This window comes from Arthroderma uncinatum (genome assembly GCF_011692745.1).
Source record: "Arthroderma uncinatum strain CBS 119779 chromosome Unknown scaffold4, whole genome shotgun sequence".
Taxonomy (NCBI): domain Eukaryota; kingdom Fungi; phylum Ascomycota; class Eurotiomycetes; order Onygenales; family Arthrodermataceae; genus Arthroderma; species Arthroderma uncinatum.
Window position 1 is genome coordinate 1,344,077 of NW_022983866.1, and position 15,644 is coordinate 1,359,720.

The 15,644-nt window shown below is 49.3% G+C and overlaps 4 protein-coding genes across 4 annotated transcripts; 2 read left to right on the forward strand and 2 right to left on the reverse strand.

The window, feature by feature from the left end:
* Window positions 1-175: 175 nt before the first annotated feature.
* On the forward strand, window positions 176-5,109 carry GIQ15_05754 (DNA repair protein REV1; the record flags this gene model as incomplete). Its single annotated transcript, XM_033553171.1, has 4 exons — window positions 176-230; window positions 291-3,661; window positions 4,291-4,328; window positions 4,377-5,109. The coding sequence occupies 4 exons, from the start codon at window positions 176-178 to the stop codon at window positions 5,107-5,109; spliced, it is 4,197 nt and encodes a 1,398-aa protein (XP_033404315.1).
* Window positions 5,110-6,066: 957 nt separating this feature from the next.
* Window positions 6,067-7,926, reverse strand: GIQ15_05755 (uncharacterized protein; the record flags this gene model as incomplete). The annotated part of the gene is made up of 4 exons (XM_033553172.1): window positions 6,067-6,503; window positions 6,558-6,639; window positions 6,710-7,783; window positions 7,876-7,926. 4 exons carry the CDS (start codon window positions 7,924-7,926, stop codon window positions 6,067-6,069), a joined length of 1,644 nt encoding a protein of 547 aa, XP_033404316.1.
* Window positions 7,927-9,379: 1,453 nt separating this feature from the next.
* On the forward strand, window positions 9,380-10,915 carry GIQ15_05756 (putative Aspartate aminotransferase; the record flags this gene model as incomplete). Its single annotated transcript, XM_033553173.1, has 4 exons — window positions 9,380-9,487; window positions 9,620-10,385; window positions 10,483-10,749; window positions 10,812-10,915. 4 exons carry the CDS (start codon window positions 9,380-9,382, stop codon window positions 10,913-10,915), a joined length of 1,245 nt encoding a protein of 414 aa, XP_033404317.1.
* Window positions 10,916-11,948: 1,033 nt separating this feature from the next.
* On the reverse strand, window positions 11,949-13,387 carry GIQ15_05757 (uncharacterized protein; the record flags this gene model as incomplete). The annotated part of the gene is made up of 2 exons (XM_033553174.1): window positions 11,949-12,540; window positions 12,600-13,387. The coding sequence occupies 2 exons, from the start codon at window positions 13,385-13,387 to the stop codon at window positions 11,949-11,951; spliced, it is 1,380 nt and encodes a 459-aa protein (XP_033404318.1).
* Window positions 13,388-15,644: the final 2,257 nt, after the last annotated feature.

Consider the following 15,644-nt stretch of genomic DNA (forward strand, 5'->3'; position numbering starts at 1 on the left):
AGTCCAGGCTATCTCCCTCCAGGTCATGTGATCATATATCTATGGCGTCTTTTTCGCGTTTAGCACTTAACATATACACGAACAACGACGAGCTGCTAGTCGATGTCGATGTCGATAGTCAAGGGTTACTACGGCATGGTGTGATGCTGCGATGGTATCATGCGGACACTGAACGATGGGCTCTAAACTGGAAGCAGGCTCCAACGCCACGCGCAAGAGGATTGAGAACCGTGAGTCGCGAGTTAGGTATGCACCGATACACTGACACCGGGGTAGCTGACAGGAGACAGATGAGTTCACCGGTGAGGACGGGGAGGAGTACGATGCCTCTGGATTCGGAGGGTTTGGCGATTACTTTCGCCGCAAGAAAATCAAGCTGCAAAATCTAGATGCTGAAATACGCTCTGCATCCCCAAACAATCCAGCCATATTCAAAGGGATCGTGGCACACGTAAACGGATACACGCAGCCCTCGTTAAACGATCTTCATCGCATGATCGTTAGTCATGGCGGAGGGTACCTTCAGTATCTAGATGGGAAGACTGCCGCTACTCACATTATTGCGAGCGCGTTAACCCCCAAGAAGAGGGAGGAGTTCCGGCAGTACCGCATCGTCAAGCCGGCATGGGTTGTCGAAAGTGTAAAGGCAGGTCGTATGCTGCCGTGGGAGTCGTTCAGGTTGCTGGATGAGGGTGCCTCGCAGAAAATTCTAAAGTTTGATACGAGCGGGAAGATTTCTGCTGAAACTAATACTCAGTCACAAAGTTATCGAAGCCAGACAGAGTCAAGCTGGTATACGTCACAGCTGAGGAATGAGACGGCCGCCGCTGATACCCCAAAGGAAGCCGGCGCTTCCGCAGACAAGACAGGCGTAGCTGAAGAACCCAGTTTGATAGAGGAGCAGGCCACTGAGGCTCAGTCTACATCAATCGAGCACTCTAATAGTCCACCAAAGACCCCTGAGAATCATGGAACATTAGATTCTAATGATACTTTGCCTACTGTTCAACCGGAACTATCACTAGCAAAGCAAGACCCTGATGTGCGGGATCAAGATATCAAGGACCCTGAAAGTGATGGAAAGCAACTGACTCCCGAAGAACACAATGCGATTCTACTCTCCAAACCACATATAAAACAATATAGCGTAGTGAATCCGGACTTCATTCAGCAGTACTATCGCGAATCTCGCCTCCACCACCTCTCGACTTGGAAGGCTGAGCTGAAAGCACAGCTTCAAAATATTGCTCAAGAGCGAGGCACTCCAAGGCGAACGCCGACCAAGCGGCCTCCCGGGACAAGGCGATATATTCTCCACGTCGATTTCGACAGCTTCTTCGCCGCAGTATCTTTGCAAAAACACCCAGAACTTGCCGAGAAACCGGTAGCTATAGCCCATGGCACTGGGCCAGGGTCAGAAATTGCTAGTTGCAATTACCCTGCGCGTAAGTTCGGGGTAAAAAACGGAATGTGGATGAAAGGAGCCCTTGAGCTATGCCCAGAGCTAAAAGTGCTTCCCTACGATTTTCCCGCGTATGAGGACGCTAGCAGGAAGTTCTATGATGCAATCCTTGACATCGATGGTGTTGTTCAGAGCGTTAGTATCGATGAGGCACTCGTCGATATTTCCTCCCTCTGCATAGAGGCTGGCGGCTCTGACGGGAAAGCAATGCCTGAGGCTTCGATATATCGGGAGCAAGATAAGGCAGATATTACCGCCCAAAACCTGCGGGACTCGATTAAGGAGAAGACAGGCTGCAACATCTCTGTTGGGATTGGCCAAAATATCCTTCAGGCAAAATTGGCGTTGAGAAAGGCAAAACCAGCAGGTCAATTTCAGATTAAGCCCGATGATATGCTTGACTTCATCGGTGAATTTACAGTTAAAGATCTTCCAGGAGTGGCGCATAGCTTGGGGGCGAAGCTTGAAGAAATTGGCGTCAAATATGTCAAGGATATCCGCCAACTCAGTCGGGAAAAGTTGACCGGACATCTTGGCCCGAAAACTGGCGCTAAATTATGGGAATATTCACGGGGAATTGACAACGCCGTTGTTGGGGAACAGGTCATAAGGAAATCGGTCTCAGCAGAAATTAACTGGGGAATCCGATTTACCAACCAGACGCAAGCTGATGAATTTGTTCAAAGCTTATGTGAGGAGCTACATCGCCGACTCTTGGAGAATGGGGTGAAAGGGAGTCAACTGACTATGAGGATAATGCGAAGGGCCGCGGATTCCCCTGTTGATCCGCCCAAGCACCTTGGCCATGGTAAATGCGATACCTTCAATAAGAGTGTTGCACTTCATACACCTACCAATTCAAGCGACGTTGTCGGAAAAGAAGCCATCTCTATCCTACACAGCTTCAATTTCTCTCCCGGAGATTTAAGAGGACTAGGCGTGCAAATGACAAAGCTCACACCGATAAAAGCAACTTTCAGCGGCGAACTGGCAAGCAGCCAGCGGCAACTACAGTTCAAGCGGTCAAGCCCTAGCTCGAGAAATAAGGAACCCCAGGACCCAGATGAAATCATCAGCCCCAAAAAGGGAGAAAATTTAAGCCCACATATATCTGGGTCACTCAAAGCCGGCCCTTCACTCAATGACATGTCTCAAAAGCCTCTAAATCTAACAGGGACGCAGTTCATCTTGCCATCACAGCCTAATTCCTCTGTTCTTGCTGAGCTACCAGGAGAGGTTCGTTCCAAATTGGTCGCCAGGGAGAGGCCAAGTATTAGCGAACAGTTAAGAGCAGCAGCTTCCTCCCAGCGTGTTAACTCGCCATTCGCCTCAACTGCTCTCCCTCCGGAGTCACAGCTTGACCAGGAAACACTTAATGCCTTGCCTGAGGATGTAAGAGCAGAAGTATTAGGTTACTACAGGCAGAACGCCAATACTCCAGGGGCTCCTCCCTCGAGCTCGGCAGGACTACAGAAATCTCCGCGTCATAAAAAGCCTACTACGCCAACTAAACCGCGCCCAGGACGGGGACGCGGACGGCCACGGGCCGCAGCCAAATCGAGCACTGGACCCACCCTCATTCAATCCAGCTTCATCACCTCCCAACCCTCGATACCTTCATATAAGGACGCCAGCACGGCGGAAACCCCCACCCGACTGGAATCCACCGAGCCTGATAGTGAGATTTCAGCCGATTTTCTCGCTGCCCTGCCCGAAGACATACGTCAGGAGGTATTGGAAGAGCACAGGCAGGCTCGACTCCGAGACCAAGGAGGCTTGAACCTTGCAGAGATACACGAGAGAAACAATCGAGCGAGGCAGGATAAATCTAACGATAGCGCAGACCCCGTAGATCCCGAACAGAAATTCCTCCGACTGGATCCGCGTCCTGCAAAGCCTACTTTTACATCAAAGAAACTATCTGCTCTGCCAGAGCTCCGTGAGGCTCTTAACGAGTGGTACTCATCCTTCGAGACCGAAGTCCCGTATGAGGAGGATGTAGAGGCACTTACGAAATACCTGAGACGAGTTGTTCTTGAGGAGAAGGATATCTCCAAGGCAACCGATCTTGCACGATGGCTGGGCTGGCTAGTAAACGATTCCAATAGTAATGGCGGAAACAGTGTCAGTGATGCTGGAGACAAGGATCGTCCATCGATAGCAGGCTGGAAGAATGCCGTTATCAAAGTCCAGAACAGCGTGAGTGATGCCGTCGCGGAGAGAGGTCTCCCTCCAGTTGACTTTACGTGAACCCATATTCCTCCATCTAGCATATATTGATTTTTGTCTATCTGTATGCATACACACATATTTGAGCATAATATTATTAATCTGGAACGTATTGATCAACAGTTTTGATTAGAGCTGACAGCTTCATCCTGTATGTACTGCGCTGCGTGGCCTACAGCGCTAAACCCTGCATGCGCAGCAGGAAAGCGAAAGGGCGTCGGCACAACTTTTCCTTCTCTTCGGAGTTGGATGGACTTCACCTCCTCGCAACAGACCTAGAACATATAAGAGCTGGGCGACGAGGACTATATTGCGACTGCAACCAGTTTCGATTTGTCGGGAAGCATAGATTTACACAGGTGAGCCATTTTATATTCACCCAATTGCTTGGTTCAGAGCCCGATTGCCACCGGTCATATATCTCGTTCTTTGTTAATCCACCACGCCGCAAAACTAACCAGTCGTCGGCTTCTTGGGATACTATATCCTAGCCCTTTGAACGTGGAGCAATTCACCTTGCATTATTCTCTCTTGCGCTCGGAGTCATGGGTAATACCAGATGCCGTTCAGTTGCGCTAACACCTGTTGGTTTACAGTAGAGTAGCGAATCGAGTTACTATGGCCACCAATTCTACAGGTATTCGTCCTTGCCTAACCGTCTAGACTGCTAGTTCTGCTGCTCCAGGCCGTTTGCAGGCCGGGATATCAAAGAGCATGCACGCTGTTTAACAGGCTTCGTAACTAACACCGAAGCAGCACCCACGCACTACGCCGTGATCCTATACGAAGGCTTCCAGGCTCTCGATGTCTTCGGCCCTCTCGATGCTCTGAACATCACCTCACTGGACAATGGAATCAAGCTCTCCATTATTGGACCAAGTTTAGGCCCCGTGAGCACAAAGCCTCCTCCGCTTCCCACCGTCACCCTAAAGCCAGGATGGGGCTTCTCTGAAAGCGTGGTACCTACGCACTCCTACGCCGATCCACCCACAGATATCGACGTGCTCGTAGTCCCCGGCGGACTGGGCACCAACGACGCCTCCAACATCGAGCCAGCCATACAGCTCACTCGCAAACTGTACCCGAGCGTTAAATATCTATTCAGCATCTGCACGGGCGCTAAGATACTTGCGGCCGCCGGCCTACTAGACGGCAAGAAAGCCACAACGAACAAGAGAAGTTTCGATGCTTCAACGAAGCCGTATCCACAGGTCCAGTGGCAGAGGAGCGCCAGATGGGTAGTAGACGGGAATATCTGGACCTCGTCCGGCATCAGCGCTGGTACCGACGCGATGATTTCCTTCATTGGCACCGTGTATGGCAGGGAGTTTGCACTGAGCGTGGCTAAAAGGATGGAGTATCGATGGGTGGAAGATCCAGCGGATGACCCGTGGGCGGCCCCAGAGCCGAGCTCCTAACTGGGAGAACCGGAGTATGCGGTAATACGTCACACTATCTGGGGAAGGTGAGGAGTGAGGGGAGCGGGAGTTTTTTCCGGGACGATTGTCAAATATTGATATCCTGGAGACGAGTCCGGGGATCTGATCCTGGTTGACTCCCGCGCGCCAGGATGGTGTCATAGCTTCGTCAATCTCTACTCAATGCATAAAGAATAAGCACTAGCCAATTGGCGAGATTCCGGTGAAAAGAAAATGCGCCGGACATATGCACGTAGTCAGGCAGCCAGAATCAAAACCGACATCCACACGAGTATCCATTGGCTTAAAGCTTGAATATAGTTAAAGATAGCCGCTCTTGTACATTGACATCACGAGCACGGCACTTGACCTCGAAGGTACTCCGCACTCTGCACACACTTAAGGCCTAACATTGATATTAAGAATATCTAACATCTTTTGTAAGGAAGTCGTTTCTTTTCTCGATGAAAATTTGATAGCAAGTTGAAAGTCTTGGCGCCGACATTATTCTGCCGGTCCTCACCGAAAAGGCAGGTGACCTGGCTCGGCTGGAACCGGATAACTTTGAACGCGGGGTTTTCCGGGGCTAGTCCATAATAGGCAATGATAGTCTCCGGAGATATGGCTAGAAGCGGCTAGGGCTTAGGGCTAGGGCATGCAGGGAGCAGGGGCCTCGGATGTTTAGGTCTGGCCTAGCAGGGTCATGGGAGCAGAGATCGCTGGGAGAACAGGTAGTTGGCGATGCCCCAGCAGCCATGGCCCAAGAGGGAGTTGTCTTTATACTTGACTAAGGCTTGTCTAGCTTATCACTGGTCGTGCGAAGTGCAAAATATCCACCCTAAACTCAGCCTTGGTATATGTATTTTATAGTGATGGCATAAAACAACCCCTAACAAGTACAAGAACAACAATATAATCAAAGATATGTAGAGAAGCGCTAGCATGATAGTATCCAACTCAATGCTCGCATAGTGAAAAGGTACTACTCGCGAACGCATCGTCTTGGTCGGCTACAATAGCCTTTCTCTCCTCCATCAGTTCCAGCCGCAGCTCCTTCGCATCCTCCATGGACATTGAGGGATTGCTCATATAAGAGACTACCTCGTCGTACAGTTCCCTGGGCAACTTACCCAGAGCACCTTCCCATGGTACCAATTCGCCCCAGTCGGCACGTTGCGATGGCACATTTGCGGTAGAGATGATTCGAATATTTGGGTCGACGAGGAAAAGTGCTAGGATTTTCCGATGGCCTGGCTTGGTAGGGTCGTCCAATCTAAATGGTTCAACGCGATGTTGAAAGATGTTTGAGAAAGTGAGAAGGCGTCCCTCTTTACAGGCCACGCTCCCCGGGTATTGTATACTAGTCCCGTCCTGATGACACCCAAAAACCTGCTCTAAAAATTAGTGCTCGTTTTGTAGGTAATATAATTCATCAGTTCTCGCATTACCAAGCTGGCGAAATGCAAGACGGCTCTCAGTGATGTTCGCGCTATCGTAGTAGTACAATGCAGTCGCGCAGATATGTTCATTCTATGATATGTTGTTAGCGTCATGGCGCGAAGGTTTATTACGCAACGGCAGTTGCCTTCGGAGAGTATACCAATTGACCCTCGACATGCCATGATCCCCCTCCGTATTCGGGGTTTTCTGGAGTAAGGTGGATATTTGCAAGCTTGATAATGACCTGTAACCCCGTCTTTCCGTAATCTCGCTGAAGGTCTAGCGTTTTTCGCCGACGTAAGGGCTCTTGTATGTCTTCTTCAAGGTCTACCTCCTCTGGAGGGGCGAAGATCCCTGGCTCGGGCAAGATAATGCCGTCTCTCCAAATACCACTCCTCCATTCGTCGAAGCGATCCCAGAAGGCTTCGTCTTCTTCTCCTGGTAATTGTTGAGGCTGATCCTCCTCGGGCAGGGAATCAGGGTCAATGTCATATTTGACTTCATCATATGGGATACGTTCGTAGTCATTGGTATACAGTTTATGCGGCGTTAATGTCATGTTCCATAGAGGAATTGCTCGAGAGATAACCTGCTCGAGTATTCCATACAGCTCTTTATGTTCCCTGGGATGCAAATTGTTGATGTAGCTAGTGATTGTGCACTGATTGGATTTCTCTGGTATCGAATCTGCTTCTGTGGAGTCACTGGTAGACTTGAATGCAACATCACATGGGAGCCACTGGAACTTCTTGCTGTAGGGCCGACCCATTGTGTTTCCCGGATACGAGAACAAGTTGGTGCCTTTTATTACAGTTTCACCATCGGATGGGATAGGAAGTACTTCACCAGTCCCAGATTTGGAAATGCCGTCATCAATGCCCAGGATACCGTCTTTAATGATTTTTGTTGTTCCATAAACCAGGGGGAAGAGGGAAGGGTGCACGAGATCCAGGACTTGGTTATTTGAGTGAGGATGGTAGTCCTTTTGATGATCAGGCACATTTTCAAGCCTGGAAACCGCCGCTCTCAGCGACTCCTTTAGCGATTCTGGAATTGCCGAATCTGACTTGATGACTCCCCCATCGTATGCAGGAACCATCCCAGTCTCCTTGAAGTGTTTAGATCTATACTGAAGCTCAGCGATGATCCATTCGATCATTTTTTCTGTAATATCATCTTCGGTATTTGCTCTTAATTCTGCCTTCCACTTCTCTGTGATATCGCTATTAAAGACCTGAATAGTGGAGAAACAGTTATCACAGCTGAGGCGCCACAATTCCCATAATAAAGCCATCAAGCCAGTGCGAGGAGAAATTGAGTCTATACCTTGTTTTCCCAGTCTGGTTTATCAGTGATATCGTTCATAATTCGAACCATGGTGAGCTCACGAATCGTGGTCAAACGCATACTGCATCGATGTTAGCTGTCCACTCACTCAAGTGGCTGAGGGAAGGGGAATTCCGACGAAACGTAGTCACTATGAATGTCGCAACCATTCAGCGCACTGCGAAACAGGGTGGTGCCATGTTCCCGGCTATTGGAATCTGTTTCTTCATTGGTTATAAAGCCGTCACCAGGGGCTGCTTGCCAGAGTTTGACATCATTTAACGGTATACCGAAACCAGGGAGCTTCAGCGGTCGAGCCATAGTCCAGCCTCGTAAATAAACGTGCAAAGGTAGATAAATGTGTAAAGGGTATATATAGTCAACGTCGAGGATGAAAGTGAAAGGAATAAGAGGATAAATGAATGAATGGGAGTCCCATCGCAGGCTTTTTGTCCTTTTTCACTTCCTCCCCTAGACATGGGTATTTAGCGCCTCTGCGGCTCAGCCCAGGTTCCAATCCAGGCACCGGCCCAGGCTGCAAGCCAACAGCCAAAGCAACTCCAAACCAACATGTTGGCTGGCAGGCAGCAGCCCGGATCCCTTCAGGGGGCTTCCTTGAGGCCATATCAACGGGACGACGTATCTGATATTCCCCGGTTGGGAATAAGGGAGGTTCGAGCCGTGAGATTATGTAACCAATGAGATGACATAATCTTCTGACATAATCTCATGACTAAGCCGGCACATCGACCTCGGCGCAGAGATGGCCCGATTAGGTAATCTGAAGCTGGCCGGCTATTTTGCAGCCTTGGAAAGTCACCAAGAAGTCACTCCGGGCTGCGACTCCGTACCAAGGTACCAACCACGCAGCAAAGCGACCAACCGGCCAACCGACGACGCCGACCAAAATCGCTCATCCTCTCTGGCGAGCCAATATCAGCCGAAATACCGCAAACAGGCCCTGATCTCAAAGACAAGTAGCTCGTCAGCCTCGTATTTGCTCCCTTTTGTCTGCACCGCATCGAGTCAGTGATAGCTAATTGCTCAACAGAGTGCAGCAGCGCAGTCCAGTTCTCCATATTAATATTACGCCGGCCGTGAGTATCCGCCCGCCCACACGCGTATTATTGCTCAGCATTGGTCGCCGTCATCCTACAGATGCCCGCGTGGTTGGGTGGGAGTGACAATTGCTATATATTCGACCGCCACAGGGGCGGGACTTACCCCCGAACATTTTGACTTTTTGGCGTTGAAGGCAAAGGAAAAAGCAGAAAAAGAAGAAAAGCCGTTTTAGGTTCTCTAAAACTTTATCGGCGGGCATTACTTATATGAATACATGGACTCGGACTTTTCGACTAATGGTGGAACATTTTCTTATCCTGTAGAGATATCAAAACATAAAATACGCACCGACCATCTTAGCCAGCCATCATACAACCCCGGAACACGGATAGCAGGGCTAGCACTCACTTCTATCAAAGAAAACACTAGGCATAACGATACGATGGCACCACTGCAGCCAGAGAGTCTGTTCTCGAAGCTGGAGACAGCGCCGGCCGACGAGGTTTTCGCTCTCATGGGCGATTTCCAGGCCGATACATTCCCAGAGAAAGTCAGTCTGGGTGCCGGCGTGTATAGAGACAACGATGCGAAGAGCTGGAGGCTACCAGCCGTGAAGAAGGCATGATCCCGCCGACAAGACAGCCGGAAGAGTCATAATTTTCTTTTCTAACATCTCCTTTAGGCCGAGCAATTGCTTCTCGATGACCCAACGTTTGATCATGAATACCTCCCCATCCCGGGCTATGCACCGTTCTACAACCTGGCCAGAGATCTCATCTTCGGAACAGAAGATTCATCCATTCCAAAGGACCGCATTGCCAGTCTCCAAACCATCTCAGGAACAGGCGCAAACCACATCGGAGCCCGCTTCCTAGCAGACCACCTCCCACATCTGCCTACCGCTGGTGCAAAGCGCACAATTTGGATCTCAGACCCAACCTGGGCCAACCACCATTTGATTTGGAACCTTGTCTCAAGCGGATCGTCGGGAAACCCCATCGAGCTGAAAACATACGCTTATTACCATGAGCCAACCCGATCGCTGAACTTTGACGGAATGATGAAAGACCTCGAGGCCAATGCCACTACGGGAGATGTCATCCTGCTTCATGCCTGTGCCCACAACCCCACCGGTATCGATCCCACGCGCAGCCAATGGTTGCAGATCGCCGACCTATGTGAACGCAAGGGTCTCTTCCCATTCTTCGACTCGGCATACCAGGGTTTTGCCTCTGGCGATCTCGACAACGATGCATGGCCAATTCGCGAATTCGCAAAGCGCGGCATGGAACTATGCGTTGCTCAGAGTTTCAGCAAGAACCTAGGCCTCTACGGTCAACGAGCAGGTGCTTTCCATCTTCTCTGCAGAAACGCAGAGGTCACTGCTCGCGCCAGATCCCAGGTCGTCGAACTCCAGCGTGGAGAGATTTCTACGCCACCATCTTATGGTATGCCGTTCTAAACCCACCTGTCACTCCATACACACCCACGCCTTCTTCTTTTCTTTTTCATGCAGTGACTAATCATCCTTCCTAACCCCTGCAGGACCACGAATTGCCGCGAAAATCCTGAGCGACCCAGCTCTTGTGGAGATGTGGAAAGAGGATCTCGTCACCATGAGCAGCAGGATCAAGTCCATGCGCCGTGCACTATACGATGAGCTACAGAAGCTCCAGACCCCCGGAACATGGGAACACATCATCAACCAGATTGGCATGTTCTCGTATACCGGTCTCACCAAGGAGCAGGTCGGCCTCCTGCGCGAGTACCATATCTACATGCTTGACTCCGGCCGTATCTCCATTGCTGGATGTAAGTTTTCCCCCGCACATCTCCTATTCCACGTTAAAGAAACCTCACTAATACCGCCACAGTGAATACCAGCAACTTGAAATACGTCGCAGACGCCATCGACGCAGTGGTCCGCAAAACCGCAAAACCCGCTTCTAACGGATCCAACGGATCCAACGGCCATTGAATTAACGATATACAGTCCCAACCCATGGCGCGAATGATTTGAATGACGCTATGTATCTTACCTGATTGTCCTAGCGGGACCAGTTTCCTATGTTTATCTACTTTTGGGATCTGTGGAATTACTTGCATGTTGACCGACTATTTTCTTCCAACCAGACGTCGGTTGGCACATTTGATTTGATAACCTGGATTGACTCTTGTCTTGATGTATAGATGTACGGTCGATGTTTTCTGCGCTGCTCCTTTGGTTAATTTAGACTGGGCGGTTCACTCTCATACATGGTATCTCCTAATGTATGATAAAGCCAGACCTATAGCTAGCTTATCTAGAGTAATATGCTATTAATCAATCTGAGAATAAACATTAGCTCGAAGTCCATTGTCGCCATCACCAGCTTTGCACCTACTATCTCTCTCTTTTACGGCTTAAGTTATTTCTTGACACAGCGGCCGATGTTTCGCTATAACTCTGACACTAATAAACAATGCTAGGACAGGAATCTACTATACCCTCCGTCCCTGGTGCCTGTGCATCCTTATAAACTCTAGGTTCGGAGAAATATTAATAGATTAGGTTTCGGTGCGCTTTGGCCCAACCCAAAGAGGAAGATTGTTTTTTTGTACCTCACTAGATGTACCGATTCCAGGGAATTTCCCTCTAGCTACATCACGGATCTGACTCGCTCAAGGCTAGTTGATTTTAGACTATCGAGGTTGTTGAACAAGCCTGGTGGATAGGTTAATGGAACACTTACTGACAGTCAAGCCACAGATACGGGCTGGTTGGGCCGCGCTATTCGATACCTCTGCCCCTCGTCATCCCCGTTCTCAGACGAAGCTCTCAGCATGATTTACCTTACAGGCGATCGGTATAATTCTGTTTACTATCCTGGAGTAGACTATTATAATGAGCCAGGCCGTGGTATTGCTACTTGGGCCGTACTATACAGTATCTCAATTCAATCGCTAGGCTAACTACAGAACAAAATAGGGTATAATATTATAGAGAACATTCAGTCCAGATCGTAGTCGCGTCATGCCTGGTTGGTCGCGGCCTCCTTCACTTCGGGGTAGTACCAGGACGTGACAGCAATGATGAGATAGACAAGCATCAGCAGAGATCCCTCTAAGTAGTTGGACTTGCCGTCTCGCAAAAAGTTTCCAACGACCAAGATTGCCAGTACCAGGAGAACAACCATGAAGATCTCAAAGTTAAGACTCATGTCTTTATCGAGACACCAGCCGACAATGACGGCCAGAGGGGCGTTGAGCAGGGCAGTTTGGATAGACGGCGCCAGGCAATGGAAGAGCGCAAAATTGATCTGGTTATCCCACGCTTCATCCACGGCCGTGAGATGCTCTGCGGCCTTCTCGACCAGAGGAACCAGGATCAGACCCATAAAGTTGTCGGGGACGCCGAGCTCGACGATGTGCTCGATCTCCTGGACGAGGAACACAGCAGACATACAGACACAGGTTAGGGCAATTGCAATAGCCAATATACATTCAACGAATGTGAGCTTGTTTCTGTTCAGTTCCATGTCTCGGTCCTCGTCCTGTGCCTCGTCGTTTTCCAGAATCTCATCGAAGATCGAGTTATGGCTGTGTAGGTTGAATACGAGGTACCTATCAGAATGAAGTGTCAGCTCTATTTCTCCTGTCGGGTCAACCGCTGAAAAACTTACACAATGAAAGCAACTAGAAGAATGATAGCGGTTGCTCGACTGATTTTCAACGCGGAGTGATTCAGATGCTCGATGGTAAAGTGGGTGTTGACAGCGCCTTTGAGCGCAGTATAGAAGGCGCTGGGAATTAGAAGCCCAAAGCCAGCAACCAGAAGCAATCCCGTTCCGACCTCGCTGACCGCCTCGTGGAATACCTGCTCGTTGCGCCTAAGACCTCCAACGAAGAAACAGCCTCCCAGACAGAGAAGTAGGTTCGCTAGGATCGAGCCGAGAATGGCAGCTTGGATAACGGGAATGAGGTTGTGTTCGCCGGGGCGATGGTTGTGGAGGAGAACCATAAAGAGGACGAGTTCGACGACGGCGCTCAGGGTTGTCTCCAGCAAGACACCAAGAATTTTTGGCAGCTTCTTAGCCAGCTCTCCACCGGCGAAACCTAGCAAGTTGGCGGACGGTACCATGGCAATGTAGTTGAGAGCGAAGACCCAGACGTGAAGGTCCGGCCGGGCAAAGTGTATCGCGATCGCAGCTGGAACAAATGGCCAGAGGAAGTTCACCATCATTGACGCTGTGCAGACGCTCCTGAAGCACACATGGAAGAAATGGACAGGGTGAAAGCCTGACCGGCCACTCTCACCGGCGCTGTTGACGCGGAAGAGGCCCAGCACATAGCGATTGGGGTGCGATTCTCTCTCGTGTGTCGGCAAGATCGAATCGGCTCTGGCATCAGCCTTCTCATGCGATGCCTCATGATTGCCGTCCCCGTTTGCCTGCGACCTGATCGAGCCCATCGTTGTACTAACACGATAACCAAATGTGATTAGTAGGGGGATAGACGATGTCTACCAAGAGAAACAATTGTCGGTCGTCTTTCCTCAAAGACGACGGGAGAGGAGGTAAATAAAAACATCGTGCGCTGGAGAAAAAAGCAAGGAAACGATCGGATCGCCTCCACCAGTCACTCCTTTCGATCTATGCCGTTAGGACATAGCGGCCTGATATGCCTTTATTTGCCCCTGAAACATACCGGGGTGCATGCTTTACTTGTATTTTCCTCGGAGAGCAGGTAACGCCACAGAGGTAATGAAGCGATGCATTTGAACTGCTTACTGTTTCATACGGAGGACTCCATACTCAGTCTCTTCACTGAGCTGATCGTCAGCATACTCCGTACATGCCAACCCGGCATCACCAAACAAGCTTGATGGAAGGCTTGGTGGAAGGCTTGTCGTCATATTCAATGCTTGTTCGCAGAACTTATCATCGACAAGCCCCTGGGCCAAGTCTTCAGGGGCCTAAGCCAAGGCTTCCTCAATCATTAGACCTCGCGTAATTGCTTGGATGGTCAACTCTTATAGGGAGTCTGAGCCGCTCTTAATTAGTGACCAACCGGACGGAGCTCCATTTTGCATGGAGTTGTCTAACTGGTCAGCTCCATCAACAATTATGATATGGAGAACTGGACCGCCTGTGACGTTATTGTGTCCATCTGTTCAGCTATCAGAAACGTTCTCTTACAAGATATTGTATTTGCCAACTGCTCAAGGAAATCAAGGGTCCATAATATATAATGAACCCTGAAATAACCAGGCGACGTGCTTACCTCCAAGCAATCTATGCGCCTGACTTGTCAAACAATTAACTATTTAAAAATACGATTCTAAATATCATTTGTTGGATATGTTACTATGGATACCGTCTTCACTCCCCAACGCCGAAGTGCTGATACTGGAATCCACAGCCGCATTGTGATTACAATTAGGCCCATAGCTATGGAGTATACCCCCGTGAAGAAACCGATAACATGTGGATGAATACCTATCCTGAGTTCCTCCTTGTCTTAAGACTTCTACGGTTTTCTTTCCACTAACCGAGAACGTGACACATCTAGTACGCAATTCAGCTGATCAAAGACTCCGTCTTGATGAGGGCTCTATATTCCAGAGTATCACGACAGCCACGGAGCTCAGCGTATTACAATTTCCTACTCGCTATTATAGTAGCACTCTATACTTCAAATCCTTTCGCTTGTCTCTGAATCATGGCCACTCTACCCCAATACATGAATATGTATTTACAAAGGAGATGTCAGAACTGACAGTATCATGGGAAACGGGGGCCTGGTAACAACGGCTGCTATGTGGCTAGTACTAGTGACTCGGAGCATGCCAGCTTCTATCTTTAGCACTATGCATGCACTGCACTGTCACCTGCTTTGAACGTCGTTGATGAAAGTGGCCTTCTCGTCGTCCCAGTTGCCTGTTCGTTGGCTGGTTGATTGACTTTGGTGAACACATCTCACGACCACGTAGCTCGCCTACATGCTGTACATGTACGACATACTAACGATCCGACATTTATTGCGCACTAATACCCGTTGCGTTACCATCCAGCTTCCCAGAACGAGTGAAATGAGACTGAAGGATAGCATGCATGGCCCTAAATCGTCATTTCAGTCAGTAAACAAGGCCACTCGGGGATCAAGCTTTCTCTACAACTACCGTTGACTCTATGACACTACAAAATCATGATAAAAGGATGTTCTACATTCGATAGGAACTTCCGTTAATTGCCCTTACTTGAGCATAGTTTTACCTACTACCTATGTTGGGCGTCACCTCCCTAGGTTTGTTGGATGTGTTTATCTAGCTCCAGTTCTAGAAATATATATTCCACGCCATCCCTTATACCTTATAGCGGAACGGCTTCGGGGAATGGGACTTTATCCCTGTACCCTACTTATGCAGCTAGGGATCACTGCATAGCAAACACATCCCTTGTCCTTCTTTTCTGCGCCCTTGAGCATGCATCTTCATTTCACGTGTGGATGGAAACCGACAGCTACCTGCAGCTCTTCGGGTACCCTTGTGAAACCAAGCAAGAATTGACAAAATCCCCGCTACTAATCAAACGCAGTTCTCCTTAAACCCTGCTCATCACGCCCTTGCATTGTCTTTGTTCTAGGAATATTCTACCGCTATAACTAGCGGGTTGCCCAGCCTCTTTTTGTACATGTCTCCCCTATATGTCAACTTGTTCAAATGATTA